This window comes from Atta colombica, unplaced genomic scaffold, assembly GCF_001594045.1.
Source record: "Atta colombica isolate Treedump-2 unplaced genomic scaffold, Acol1.0 scaffold198, whole genome shotgun sequence".
In the NCBI taxonomy this organism is placed as follows: Eukaryota; Metazoa; Arthropoda; class Insecta; order Hymenoptera; family Formicidae; genus Atta; species Atta colombica.
In genome coordinates, this window is record NW_017259291.1 from 1 (window position 1) to 16,175 (window position 16,175).

The 16,175-nt window shown below is 31.3% G+C and overlaps 1 protein-coding gene across 1 annotated transcript in view; it reads left to right on the forward strand.

Annotated features, from left to right (window-relative positions):
- Window positions 1-8: 8 nt before the first annotated feature.
- Window positions 9-16,175, forward strand: part of LOC108686855 (immunoglobulin superfamily member 10-like) — a 147,726-nt gene continuing 131,559 nt past the window's right edge. Inside the window, 1 exon segment of the mRNA XM_018192352.1 lies at window positions 9-70. Within this exon segment, the coding sequence (XP_018047841.1) occupies window positions 9-70 (62 nt within the window).

Here is a 16,175-nt window from a genome sequence, read left to right on the forward strand (position 1 = left end):
TGAATACAATGCACGGTTTTGGCTCGGCGGACACTGACAAAAATTCCGATGACGAGGACGATGGAGACAGGTGAGGCACTTGTGATGCGTTTATTGCACTCGCGGCCTCGACCACGACCGTCGTCATCGCGACGTCAAGTTCTCCGAAAACGAGCACACTTCGACGGACGTTCCGCCACCATCTACGACTTCTCTCCTCGTCTCTTCGCTCTTCTGCCGCTTATCCCGTCGGCAGGAATCACAGACAATTAATCATAAAAAGCGCGCGAGGGTTCCATGCTGCAGGTACGCGCGTATCAATGCCTCGGGACGGTGCAGTGGTGCAGGAACGAGCGACGCCAGTGCTACGACACGACGATCACGACACGTAGAAAAAAAGGAATCCGCGAGCTGGGCGGAACGAGGGGGAGAAGAGGAAACGCGGAGAACCGGTTCCGTGGGGAGTTTGGTGCCCCTCGACAGCTCGACGAGCGCGATCCGAGGCTCGCCATCGTCGTCATCATCGTCATCGTCATCGTCGTCGTCATCGTCATCGTCGTCGTCATCATCGCCACCGCTGACTCGGTTCGGTTCGACTTGACTTCTTCTCCCGCGAGAATGCTTCTGCTCCGGTGCACTACCTACCCACCTACCTACCTACCTACCAACCTACCTACCTACCTGTTCGCCCTGCCTGACTGCCTGCTTGCTCCTCCTTGCCCGCTTGTCCGCCCATATCTGCTTACCTACCATCCTACCTGCCTACCTTCGATGGCTTCGACCGCGAAGGGGGCCCTCGCGGAATTCCTGGCCGCAAGACTCCATCGCTTTTCACGAAGGGGGCACGAAACGAGATGCGAGCTGCTGCACTCGCCTGGATACAGGGATGCAGTCTCACAGGAGATATTTCACGATGGCTGCAGATGCAACTCTCGCGATTTTTACCTTTTGCTTGCACGAAAAGAACATTTCAATTTTTGTTGAGAAAAAATATTCTAAATTTTAATAAATGTTTATTTGAATAATATCAACTATAAATATTTACATACTTACATATTTATAGTAAATGAATATTTATTTAATACAAAATTATAGTTAAATCATTAATTTTTATACAAAATTAATATATCTTTATATTTAATACATATTTAATTGGCACTGTTTACATAAATGATTTATTAAAATATCTTTATATTATCGCGAAATTTAAACGCGACTTAAACATGGTTTAACTTCAAGTATTATCTATTTCTTTATATTGCATTCTCTCATCTAGATGTAACATTTAAAGAAGCGAGAGCAACTTCAACGCGACGCAAAAACTCTCTGCGGTTTCACGGTGCGTAGTGGCGAGGCAAAAAAAATGGAATAAAATTGCATTAAACCGGAGATTGCAAAAGTCTAGCGTCAAGTATCATAAAACTTTTCTTTACTCTTTAATCCTTACCAGAGATTTGTACTTTCTTCAGTATTCAGTCCTGAACCAGTTTTAGGTATATCTTTCGCCTATCTATCTTTAATTTAAAAAGAAAAAGCAAAACTGCTTGAGGGGAGGAAGAATAATTTTGTATCGTAAGACATTCATGTTCGATCTACGTTAATCTCCAACAATATCCCTCAAGTCGATCGAACGTATCACAAGCTGTAATCTCAACATACCGCTCTGACATTTTGATGAATCCCGATGAAGGATGGGCGCGACGATACGAACTTTAATGAGCTACAAACACTCGAGTCTCCACGCCATAGAAGAGCCGTGAAGGAGAGATAAACTGAGCTCAAATACGATATGCAAAATGTCGGCTATACAAAAGCCATCGATTTACGCGTCGTCGACGAGTGACGAGAGGAAAGCAGGACGCAGAAACATCGCCTCGTGATTTCTTTGTCGCGTGTTTCGCGCAAATAATGCACGTACCTCGCGAATCTCATTCGCTCGCTCGCTCGCAAGTTGCATTCCTGCACCGGCGGGATGATAAGCGCATATGTATACGATTGCTCGTTACTATTGTGTTTGCCGCGAGAACAAAAAGGTTTACTAAATCTTAATACATATTTCTTTGAATAGTGTAAGTAAACATTTAATTATATTAATATTACTCAAAAAAATTATATCACTTAAATTATTTTTTTATCAAACAAAAAAAAATGTAACTACACTCTAAACTTTTAGAATGAATTATTACTCTCAAGAGTGAAATCTTAGAAAAAGATATTAAAAAAATTATTTGTGAAAAATATATTTATTTCACTGAAATAAATCTGTACTTAAATACAGTGAAATAAAATTTTATTCCTAACAAGTAAGCCATCTATTGTATTTTATTTTTTTTACAGTTAATATATATTTCGTCACAATCAATTTTTTTCATAACTAATAAATATCGAAAAAAACGTCGTGAATAACATTTGTTTCGCAATACTTTGACATTTTTCTCTCAGTGTGAGATTCCACTTCAAAGAATTTAGAAAGAGAGTATATTTATATTTACCTAGAGCTAAATAAATATGTATTTATTAGAATTTAATAATTTTTTTTTTCAATATACGGATCGGCATGGAGAACCGATCGACTAGGCGGTCGACAAGCTAGGCTTCGTCGGCCCCGGCACTGACCTTGAACGTGCCTTGGAGCCTTCGAGGCTTGCCGGGCGTGCTATAGATGCGAGCTGCTTTAAAAGCAGCACGTCTCGTTCCTTTCGTCGTCACCGGGCAGTGGAGGAACGCAGGGGTGTACTCTCGAAAAAGCTACCACCAGATTGCTATTGTTGCAACTGCACTCGCGGTGACGCGACACTGCGCCATATCATCATTCACCATATCTCTATCCGTTTCGCGGCGACCGATATTCTCGTTCCGAAAGTAGAAAGGATAAGAAAAATTATTTGTGGGAGCGAGATTTCTCTTGCTGCTCTAAAATTGCTTGCCAATGTCGATTAAGAATTATAGATTATGCGAGAATTAATGTTTATAAAAAAATAAAGAACGGTTCTTGTAAAATAAACATAAGATAATAATTGATTGATTATTAATGGGTTGTCCGGAAAGTTCGTGCTGATGTTGAAGGAAAATTGAAACGCAGAAAATTTTAATTTAATAAATGTATACTAAAATTTAAATTTTAGTCGGCACGAACTTTCCGGACAACCCAATATGTCATGCCTAAGTGTGTTGTTCTTGTAGTGTGACACCAAAAGAATAATTGCTATAAAAATGCGAAAGAATACTGTTTTACTATTAAAATGTTTTATGTAAGTTCCATATAAGAATATATAGTATAATAAACATAACATTTTCTCAATATATGCAATATTACGTTATCTTCTAAAAGTCAAGCACTCCACATTGTTTTATGTAGAGACTTTGTTGATTTTCTCATCCCTTTTCCCATGTGCAGTTACTGTGCAGCACTTAATTCATCCTAATTCTCCCAAAGGAAATTCCGCGGATGGCGGCAGGATATTTTCCTTCTAATTTTGTGGCTATGCTACTCTATTATTATGACACAAATGATAGTTATGATGCACGAATTTCTGCGCCTCTTACATATCTCGTATGTTTATTCAATGTAAAATTGTTTGTTTATCAAACATATGAAAATCAAAAATATAAATCATACGAAAATATAAAATTATATTCTGTAATATACAATTTATATTCCTATGTCGTAATTATTTATAGAATATGGTTTTTACAATTTACAGAAGAATATGTGATTATTGGAATATAATTATAAGCAGTATTTTGTGTGATTTTCTCTGGCTTTTAGAAATATTATCATTAGTAAAAAGTAACAATTTAACAATGTTATCAGATAGATTCTCAGTACATATGTATATATATCTTCATTATAATAATTATTAAAATAATTTTCAAGTTTTTGCTTAAAGTTTCTGCGGTTCTCTAATTTTGGAAGACTAATATACTATGACGTATTGTTTCTTCGCGTGACATTGATTCTGATCGGAGTATACCCATCGCGCTTAAAGGATCTAATCGTTAACGTAGATGCAATGAAAGCATTCAGCAGAAACTGATAGTTGTGAGCCTTTGAAACAGTTTCGAACTTGATATTGCTGAAGCTCTTAAGACAAGTAATGCTTTGTTGCCAATAAATACCGATATTGACATTGTGACGATTTTATTGTGGTTTTGCAAGAAGGAAAAGATTTATTTGTTGCAATGATTATTTGTTACAATGATGTTATTAGTTCGATTAAATTTTCTTTCTTTTAATTGCTAGGATTATTAATATGCTTTCCTGTGTAGAAATGTTTGCTTTTTCGAGATTAAATAATTTAATATTTTACGTAAAATCCATTAATGACGAAAAAACATTTATCGCGTGTTTGTTTATTTGAGTTACAAACTTGCGTTTAGGAGGGAAATATATGTTTGTCGATATCGGTTGCCATAAAAAAATAGGAAAAAAAAACCAGCGTTTCATTTGCACCGTTGCATTTGCGATGTATCACGATCAATAAATCGTTGGTGAACTTCCCAATCTCTCGAGCAAAGCTCGAGTCGCATAGGAAGCATTTACAAACAGTGTACCAGAACATTTCGCTCGTTGGTTTGCGACTACTTGGAATTCAATCTTTCTAAGTGAGAGTGCGATGAGAGTTGAATGGAACACAAGTTGTTTCATGGTGGAATGAGAGTTGTATATGTTTATCTGTATTCTTGTAAACGGGTTTTTGAATTCGATTTAAGAACTGATTTAAGAATTTCTCTGAAATTCTTTTTCAACTTACTAGAGATATATGTGAAATAAATTATCGTTGATTTTACGCTATCGTTTTTAAGAAATCACGCGTGTAAAATAATGCCAAATCACATATCACGAATGAAAAATATTAAATTCTTAAGCATGATAATATTATCGATAGACAAGACTAAGTATTTTTCTGCATTAAACATTCCAAATATTTGCGAGAACGATCTAACATGCTTTAGGAGGAATTTATGTTATGAATGACATTTTCAGCATTTCCGTTGTAGTAATTTTCCATTAGCAAAGTATTTCTTCTGATATTAAATATTATTTCATATATTATTACAATTGTTATGTGTATTTAATATTACTATTATAATAAATTATATATAAATTATTATAAATTGTACACATAACAATATTATTATGTGTGCTTGTGCAACGACTTTAAACATATCTTGTATTTTCTCTCCTTATTTAAATTATTAAATTATTAATAAAGATTGATATAACTGTATAATATTAATAATTATATATACAATATATAGTGGCTATCCAATATATAGAAGCTTCCAAAAGTTTTTAGTTAATGAGTAATTTTATTATATTGCTCAGATAAAGAATCTACAAATAAAGATCTAGTGTGCAAGTATTTTTTAATATATTCTAATATTTAAAATATCATGTTCCTAAGTTGATTATAACAAGATTTTTATTAATGTATAATGTAAATTGAAAAAAAACAAATTTAAAAATAATTGTAAAATTATATGTTGACTGGAATCTTTTGATAGCGCACATCATTAAATATATCAAATCAATAAAACCGTTCGTAATGAGAGCGGAAGATTGTTTAGTTTATTCCAATGCTCGAGAAAATTATGGAACGGCAACTTCATTAATAGTAACAAAAGACTTGTTTCTTGCTCATGATCAATAATGTTAATAAGACGGTTGCTTGAACTACTCTCTGTAATGCAGGATCCATGAGTTTGCTATTCCAGCTGTTTATTCTCAGTCGTCCAATGTCGGACAAGTACGAAGAATGATTGACTTAAACTACTTAAGGACAGCCCATGCTCATAAGCACTCATCCGTTGCTTGATGAAATAATCAATTTATGTAAAATATCTCAAGGCGCATATAACCATGTTCTGAATACATTTATTTTGAATTATTACTATCCTGCTCTCATTTTAAAATCTTAAAGTCCTATACATCATCAAGGACAATTCAAATCTAAGAAATTCATATATGAAATGGAAAGGGAAACTTTTAAGAATTGCTTTATATAACATAGCTTTATGAAAGTTAAATAGAGTAAAAAATTTATATATGATAACATTCTAGGAATAACATTTTAGTTAATTAGATCTATATTATTATATATAAATAACACATGAAAAAACCAGAAAATATAGATGTTGATACTCAAAGCTACTGCGATATAAGTAGCTGTGGTTCTTACAAGTAGGACTTTCGTATTCTGAATTGTATCGAAGTCGTTACGAACTTCTTTCATTTTCGCGATTTTCCGCGCATATTACGTTCACATAAGACGAACTTTTAACGGTGTTCGCCATCTTGCGCCGCACTCAAGTTTATACCTGTGCTTGTATAATTAGTTTGACGACGACTCATTACTACATTAATTATAAGTGAACCAAGACTCTCTCTATGATGATACGACGGTGATATCTTTCGTTCTGTTGCTTGAAGCAGATAGGGATTGTACGTCGGCGAAGGAAACATTTATACGATGATGCAATTTGATGATTAATAAGAACCAAAAATTCCAAAATAATATTAAGATATCGAAATTACATAATTTTTGCTTTATAAGTAATTAATTCTGTAATATTTGTGGATGTCTGGAAATGATATTCTTCACTAAGGAGCCTGAACCGAAGCTTTTAGTCGGCCGTGGCGTTTTGTTCCGATTCCACACTACTAGACCCATCAATAAAGAGATGTAGTGTGGGCCCTGCTTTAGACGCCGAGGAATGAATTTAGATTAATGTTCTATTTAAAGGGAATTCGCATGAATCCTGCGGTGCTCGCGCGAATCCAAGCGAGTCCCATTAGACCTCTGGTGGCGAGTCGCCACATATTAATTGATTATTATGGAATATGATTTACTTAGGAAAAAAAAGCAAAATGCAAAACATAAAATCAGTTGAACAATAAAAACTTTCTTCTAAAAAATAAAAATTGATAACAGATGACAGATATTGAAGTGTAAATGTAGACCTAAACATGCAAATTGAATTTTATATTTGTTAACTGTTCAAAATAAATATAAAAGTCAATTTCAATTATTTAATTAAATATTATTTTCTGTTTGCGATTAAGAGCTTTGACTCTCGAGTTTTGTTTATTTTAGCTTCTTTTTCTTCTTATGTTATCCGACAGAAATTGCTATGTTAATCGAATAGATGTTGAATAAATGCTTCTCGATTGCTTGACCGCACTGATTCGCTGTGTGCATCAATTCTAAAGGGAATCGCATGTTGAAATGTCTTTCTATTCGTAGTAGTATGGTACTATAATGCATAGTAGCATCGCTTTCTTGAATTTAGTCGAGAGTAGAATTCTAAAAAATAATTTATGTAAAATAAATGTTTAAAATAAATGAATAATTTCAGATAAATTAAAATTTTTGCATCCATCAATGTTTACATTTATATATTAAAATATTTATATTTAATTGATATACACATTTAAGATATATTAAAATGTATTATTATTTTATACACAAAACAATGGCGAACTACTAAAATTAAAAATCTGCCAACGAAATTGTGCCTGAGAGCAAATTATATATTTTACACATTCTGTATTCACTCTACGAAAGTTAATTAAAATCAACATAATTAACAGTTAATATGTAACAATAATTAACGAACAAAATGCAATTTTACATTTTTGGTATTTCAATTAAACTGCGCAATCAAATTTTACAGACGACAATGTTTATGATCTTTCTTTATTGTTAAAATTTGTATTGTTACGGATGTTTAATTTATTCAAATATGTATTTAATCCTGACAATCATTCGTTATTTTTTTTCATACTTTCTATATTGAAAATATTGTTATTCTATATTCTATATAAAATATTTTATATTGAAATTATTGACATAATTTGCTTTGTAGAGGGGAATGAAATAAGCATTACAAGCGCGCACGCGCGCACCCTTCTACTACAATCTACCACCTACATCCACGCGAGTCCTGAGCTATAGCTTTCTAGCACATATCTGCATATCTCAATACGCGTGCTTAGACTGTGTATCTTTGCATTGTAATTGCCATAGCTAATTATACTGTTATCCTGTTACAATGTTAAAGCAATTTTGCATAAGAATTCCCGGGTGAAGGTTTTTCGATATTCTCTTCTTCAACATATTATTGAAATATTTTATTTCAGAATTATTAAAAGAATTTATTCGATATATATTTATATTTGACTAAAATCTGCGAATACAAATCCTTACATATATCTCGTATATTTCATATCATGTTTTAATAATAAGAAAGATTGTCTAATTATTTAAATGTAATGAAAAATCTTTATGAGAATTATTTCCTGTTAATTTACTGTTATTGTTATTACGCAACGTCAGCAGTTTATATTTTTCCCATTATGTGCTTTCCGTCAACTTTTCTCGGAAAGTTTTATTTTCGAAAGATTATTATTTCGTTTTGCACCACGCATCCAACTTCTTTTCAATTAATTATTTTCCATCTTCCAGTTCGCACTTACTTTGTCCATTATCCTATATTTAGCGCAATATCGCTGAATCCTAGCAGCTTCCTCCGTAAACAAAGTTTTGCCCCAGCTCAATAAGTCAATAAGTGGTTCGAAGACTAATTAAAGTTTTGCAAACGTGACTCACCGGCAGTGGACAATAAAGTTATTTCCCTTCGTTATAGTTGAAACATACACGAGCTGGTATGCTACGTGCTTCAGTGAGACGTTATTTTTCAACTTTTCGCACACAGTTATAGATGACGGGGTTTTGATTGTGGTTCGATCGATGGACCGGCGAATCCAATTTTCTTACCTTTGTGTCCGCGGTGTCCGAATTCCAGTTAGACTGGCTTTACGGATTTCCACAAGCGTCAGAGATCATGGTTGCCCGAAACGAGATCAGTACTGTTGAAGTTGCGACCACGTAACTCTCATGAGTTTTGAGGTGATGTAAGAGGCTCTGCACTTAATCGGAGTAAATTTTAAAACTTTTAGGATTTTAGATCCATTTAGTCCATCATTTAGGAGTATGGCCATTGTAAAAATGGCGAATTTTGAAATAAATAAATTTATTTATGTTCGAAAATTGTTACTACTTTTCTCAAATTTACATTAAAAGAATGTAAAATAACAGTTGCATTGTTAACTAGAAATATTCAATTAAAACGTTTAAAAATTCAATAGCTATCAATATTGAATGATTATTTGCTATGCAGAACACAGTATAAAATATTTTCAAAACAGTTTATTTCGATCATGTGTACCTGTCATGTAGATATAGCTTGTGTTTTCGGTGAGTACATCAGATGGTTTTGTGTTATTAACTTCGATAGGAATATACACATGGACATTTCCACTACATTCCTTGACATACTCCTGTATGCAAAATACGAATACGTAGACAGTGAGGCTGATGGAATATAAAAGAGGAAGTCGGGCGTATAGTTGGTGTATCCGCAGTAAATGTTTGTTCGTAATGTAGTAAATAAACAAACAGTATATTGCCATGTTGTATTGATCGGTAACCGAAACATTGAATGCATAAATCGTTAATTTGGTGAATGTCCACCTATGTGCGCGCAAGTACATCCATAAACGCTTTGCGAATAATCCATCAACTATGTCAAAGCTAGGTAATATTCCGATACTTTCATTAAGTGCTTTGATAATTTATATCAATATATTATCAGAAGCATTGAAAAGTTCAGCACTAATATTTATCGTTTATTATACGTTCTAAAGTATAATTTAGCGTCAAGAACTACCATCAAGAACTTCTATAGTTAACGAAGTATTCGAGAGTTTATAAACATACATCTCGCAAATAGTAATCTTAATTAATTTATGAATAATTTTGACATGAATAGATTGACGGTGCAATTACGGCAAATAATTCAGCGGATAATGACCGATCCAATCGCGGTTTCCGAAATAATACCGCTGTATGCGCTTGTCGCAGCGCAGACGGACTTCGTGTGTTGCTTTGACGGTTTGGTTTGTGGCCCAATTTCTACGTGATAAATGCACCGCCACCGATTTCGATTTGCATCGTTTTACGGACAACAGAGCATACGGTCTTCTGCATGCACGAATGCAAATTCGAAATTTTAATTTATCCTTTGCGGTGATATCCTTTCGATGATTCGCGGTCTTTTGCGACGTTTACATCATACCTACATTTTACACTAGCACGTTTATTGAGCGTGAAACGAAATGGGAAACGATGTTTACGTTAATCTTGAAAGCCAGCGAATGGCGTTCGTGTACCGGTATTAAATTTATACGGAATAGGGTTACGGAAATCTGACAATTTTCAAAATGAAATAACAATGTATGATATAATTTAAATATTAATTTCTTGTTGTGTATAAAAATAGAAAACAGAATTTCATTTGAGTATATTTTTCTTATCTGAGTACATTTGAGTAATGCTCAGCAAACAAAGTAGTTCGGTGAGCGTTAACAGATTATTTAATTGACTCTTGCCTCTTAGCACAGAAGCTTGCAGCAATATTATTGCATAGTATACGTTGCTGCAATATTGTTGAATTTGTGCTGTATGAATTTAATTATTCGTTGGATCTAATAATAAGTGTAGAAATCAATTGTAAAAAATCATAAAAAAATCATTGAGTATTTATTGAGATGTTTTGTCTGTTAAACACAGTTATTATTTAATTAAATATATTCAGATATATAAAATGGCATTCTATCTTCTATTTTTATATAATAAGAAATTAATATTGAAATTTTTATTTTGTTATTTTATTTTGAAAATGTCAGATTCCCGTAGCTTATTCTATATGTAGAGAAAAATCACCAATACTGACATACTACTTTGTTTTTGGACAATATTTCTTAAATAAACAAAAGCTAAAAATAAGATTTAAGAAACAATTACAAATTAGAAAGTGTCTTCTATCATATAATATAGCAGTTTGTATATTACTTTTTGCAATTTTGTAATAATTAATTTTTTCATAAGATAAACAAAAAGGAACGCCTAACAGAATGGACTCCAAAACTATATAGTATGCAGTAATGCCCCATATTCTTGTACTTTTTCATTCACAAAAATTATCCATATAAAATATTTATAAGCGGATGTATACACGCTTTCTTCGAATCTTTTCATTTCTATATGAAACATTTTTCATTCATTTTATATGCATTCTTTATGCTGTAAGACACAAACGCGACAGTTTTTTCTTTTAGGATTTTCCCATAAACGATTACCTTCAACTTTAATAAGACTATTTGACATTATAACGTAATACTATTAAGTTAGCTTATGGTTCGTCTTACAGACAGGTACCGGATTACGCTGCACCTTGATTTTATATAACTGTATTATTATAAAATGATAAGGAAAAATAAAATACAAATATTAGGGCAGTCAAATGGAACGTAGCGGATGAAAATCAGACATTGAAATCAACATGTTAATAACCATCGTGATTCTTTTAAATCAGATATATACTATCAGATATATACAGATGACGGATGCCCTTGTTCATAAAGTTTTTTAAGCTAGGATCAAAGTGATCAAATCCATTCGCAAATAGTCTCCTCCACTGTTGCGTTCAGTAATTTCCTGTTTTTCAGATTCTTTTTTAGTATGCCAGTTTTATAACTTTTTTGATATCGTTATGTTGCCGTTGAACAGCTTTTCATTATATATAATATCTGTGCAATGAAAATATAATGATACCGATTCTATCGGGATTCAGGTCTCCAAAGATATGAAAATCGCATAGCGACACAGTTCCAATGGAAAATATTGAAGTATCCAGCCTATAGCCTTGATTTGTTGCGATTTCCACATTTTTTCAGATCTGAAGAAGAATCTAAAAGACAAAATCATCGGGCGCAACAGTGTAGGTGGCTATATTTGCAAATCTAGTCGTTCAATCCGAGTCTAAGGAATTTTATAAATAAGTCATCTGGTTTTACAATGGAAGAAATACCTTACCAATCATTTTTAACATATTAATTATTAACATATTAATTGATTTCAATATTTGAATTTTTCGACCGCTACATTTCATTTGACTACCTTATAAAACTAATTTAGAAAATTATAAACATGTAAATACATGATACAATATTATTAATATTATAGTTACTAATATTTAAACTGCGTAATTTGCAAAAGAAAATTGTAAGAATTTTCGCATTTGTAGAATTCATTTTTAGCTGATTTTGTGTAAAAACCAGCCACAAATATGTCAATTACAAATTTTTATTTCTTTATTTAATTATCTAAACAGATATTTTTTATCAATACTGATAAAGCACAATGATTTCGAGAAATAATAGGGAGTCTCTTTAGGAGATCTAGTATCGACGATTTTCCTCTATAAATAATTTTAGAATATTTTGTACTCCTAATATTTGAATAATAGCGTAATTTTACATGTCGGATTTTAAATGATATGTTACAGAAACATTACGTCATGGAAATCAAGTTAAATGCACAAGCATATATAGACATAGAGTTACTAAGATGTAATTATTCACTGCTGAGTCCTTTATAATAATGACAAATGACTATGCTTTCCGCTCGCACTGTTCTCTGTTTCGAGGACATGCTCCTCAGCTGAAACGGCTCCTGGCAATGCGCGATGCCTAACGATTCTTTAACTTCTCTGTTATCAAATTTTCGTACGTCAGATTATAAGTATCGGAATAAACTGTTCTAATGTATTATCGGAGAATGGCTTTAACAGTATCGCACCTGATTTCAATTTATTACGATCCTCAATAGGCATAATTTGCATATAATGCACCAAAAATGCAATTAACGCTCATGTTTATTAATTTAAATTAATAAACATGAGTAACATTAATTAAAATTTATAAAGAATGAGTTATATCGGCAGACTGGTACACTGCACATCCAGAACATGTCACGAATAAATTACAAAGAGCATAAAATCATCTTTACAAAGATTAAGTTTTTGATATCAAAGATTTTCATATCAAACTTTCATATCAAAGCTATAAAATTGAAGTTTAATATTGTATAGGAATATATTTTTCTTAAATCAGCTTTTTTTTTTGTTATTTCTCAATTAGATAAAATAGAATGATTTTGTTTTTGTATATATATTTTGTACAATAATATATTATGTCCTCTTACAATTAGTGGAAGGTTCTCCTTGCTAAAAAATAAACTATATAAGTAATTATCTTTTTATACACAGGTTATTCTGTCTTTATTGGATATCATTGTAACTAAATGCACCTTAATTAAACTTAGTTTTGCAGTTTCCTAGTTAAATCGAATTATACTTTTAAATCTAAACTAAAATTTTTTCCAGCAAACCAAAATCAACTTATAAAGGTTTTTAATTACTTTTGCCGATTTCAATTGATAGTCATTTCTTTCTATATAGGAATGCGTTTTCAAATTTTTTAATTAAGTATTATTTTTCATTATAATTATTTTTTAGTAAATTATAATAAAATACAATATAAAATTAATGAAATATATAAAATATAGTATAATATAAAATAATTTAACATCATAAAATAATATAAAACAAAATATATATATAATTAAATTGCTTACGCATAAAATATTATTTAAAAACATTTGAAATAAGACAAAATTTTGCTGTAATGTTGCTGTATAAATAAGACAAAATACACTATATACTAAAATAAAAAAGTAATTAATTAAAAAATATTTATAATTATTATTTATAATTAAGAAATGAATTAAATTTTGTACAACGAAATAACAATCCGAAAAAATTATTAATAAATTTCTTGATGAGGCAGTACTTTAACTAATAAAACATTTTGCGAGATTTTCAAAGAAATTAAACATACAGAAAGACAGACAAAATTTTAATGTTAACCATTGATCAGATAAATGTGATTTAAAATTAAAATTAAAAAGTGCAGCGAACAAATTAATGGATCGATAATATTGGTATTATTTATTTCAACATATGTAATTTTTATAATGCAAGTCGTAATTTATTCTCTGTGATAATAAATATGATAAATATTGTACAATTTTTTAATTACATGATTGATATTCAAATGATTAATCAAATGTAAGATACTAATTCCGCATTATTATGCAAAACAACTTTATGAATGTTAAAAAGTCACAAAAAATAGCTATTTGTTATCGAGTTCAATAGAGGATAATTTGAAAATCATAATCTGTCTGCCGAATGACACATTTGGTTAATAGTCGACATAGAAAGAACGATTTTTTAAGATGGAAAGCAAGTTCAATCTATTTTGTTTCTGTCGAATCTCATAAGTTCAATCCATGAAAGAAAATTAAACGAACCGAATTATAGGAAACTTCGCTGCAAAAATGAACGAATTTCAAATTTTCCGGATAGTAATGATTGTTCCCGATAATAGTAATGATTTTGACAATAATTACTATTTTTTAAGCTTTTATCCAATAAATATCGTTATAGTTTGTGAATATGTTTTTACAAAAAAAATATGTTTTCCTATTATTAAGAAATACATTTTTGGACGGAAAAAACACACGAAGCAATTTTCGGGAATGCTACGAATAGATATATTTAACCTGGGAATAGTTATATTTTTGGGGTATTTTTATATCCTAATGGCAAAAAAATGTGAATTATTATAAAATACTGTTTTGGATATTGTTTAATATATTTATTCAGGAATAGACATTAGTTGTAAGATCTTTTAAAAATCGTCCGTTAATGATCTCGTAAATTTATCCCTTTTGAATGCGCGAGATACTGTCTGTATATCGCTCTTTGTCTAATGTACGCTCATTCAATCGTATATTACATACATGCCGCGGATGACCTGCGCGATTCCCGAAAATTATACATTTATGCATTGTTCATTTCGCGATTGATGAGTTCGCTACCAAATTTCGATCAATAGGGATTGTTTCAACGTTAGCTCATTCTCCTGTATTCTTGGTTCTGCGTGCCAGCTGACCAATCCTATATATGTTCTCGATTCTCGGCATTAATCGAAATTGAACTGAATACCAACATCAAATTGCCAAATAGCCGTGTACCTTTACTAGTGAATGTTTCACACGTGAAGTGCGCAACATTCTCGTGCGAGACTATCTAAGGATCTTTATAGACGCGGAGATTTTCGATTCGCTTGTACGTTAAAGATTTTCATCTTCGCGTGCATCAACTACCTATTTCCAAGACTGATAATGTGCAAGGACCATACTGTTTGCCTCAAACAATTAATTAATTTGAATAAACAGCATAACGAATAATTTTGAAATTATATCGAAAATCATTCTGTCTTGGTGTGCAAACTTTTCTTACAAAATTCATCAAGACGAACATGACATTTTTCACTCAAGTACTTTTTTACAAGATTTATGCCAACATAATACAAACAATATTTTTCTTTTATATTAATTATTTTTTTCTTTTATTAATTATATTTTACGAATAACTATTCATTAAGATGCTAATAACAAAATTTATGATTCAATTTAATTTTGGGATATTATTATTTTAGTTTGATTGTGTTACAAGTAATCAAAATAATCGACGCGCAGTTATACGTTTGAGATAAAATTTAAACATTTACATATAGTAACATTACATATTACATATTATTCCAACATCTAATTTTGAACGTAATTGGCACTTCTTTCACTTAATTACATTCACATAAGCGGCCTTGTTCGAATCTTAATATTATTCTTTACAAAGTTTTAAATATGCAATTTCATCGAAAACTCGCAAAAAAAGCATTATTAATTAAAATCTTTATTTTTTTAAATACTGTCATTAAGCTTAACTTATTTCGTTTAATATTTGTTTAATTTCTATTTACTTTTTTTCAGAAAATTATAACTAAATTTATATCTATAAATTTATATCTGTTTATAAATACATATAAATCAAAAATAATCAATAATATGTTACTAATAATAGTAATTTTAATTAAAATCATCTCAGATAATTATTTATATAAAAAAAATCAGATGACTACTCTCTTAAAAGATATTATTTATGCATTGGGCTGGCACCTTGTAAAGAAATACACTTAAATGAAAAATATCACGCCTTGTGTGAACTTTGGAAGATTGGCACATCAAGACGGGATGATTTTCGATATAACTCCAAAATTATAATGAAATATATACGCATTAATTATAGCTTACTATGTACATCTATTTCTCTAATCGTCCGTTCGAAACAAGTCAAATCGAATTTTTTAATTTTCCACTTGTTTA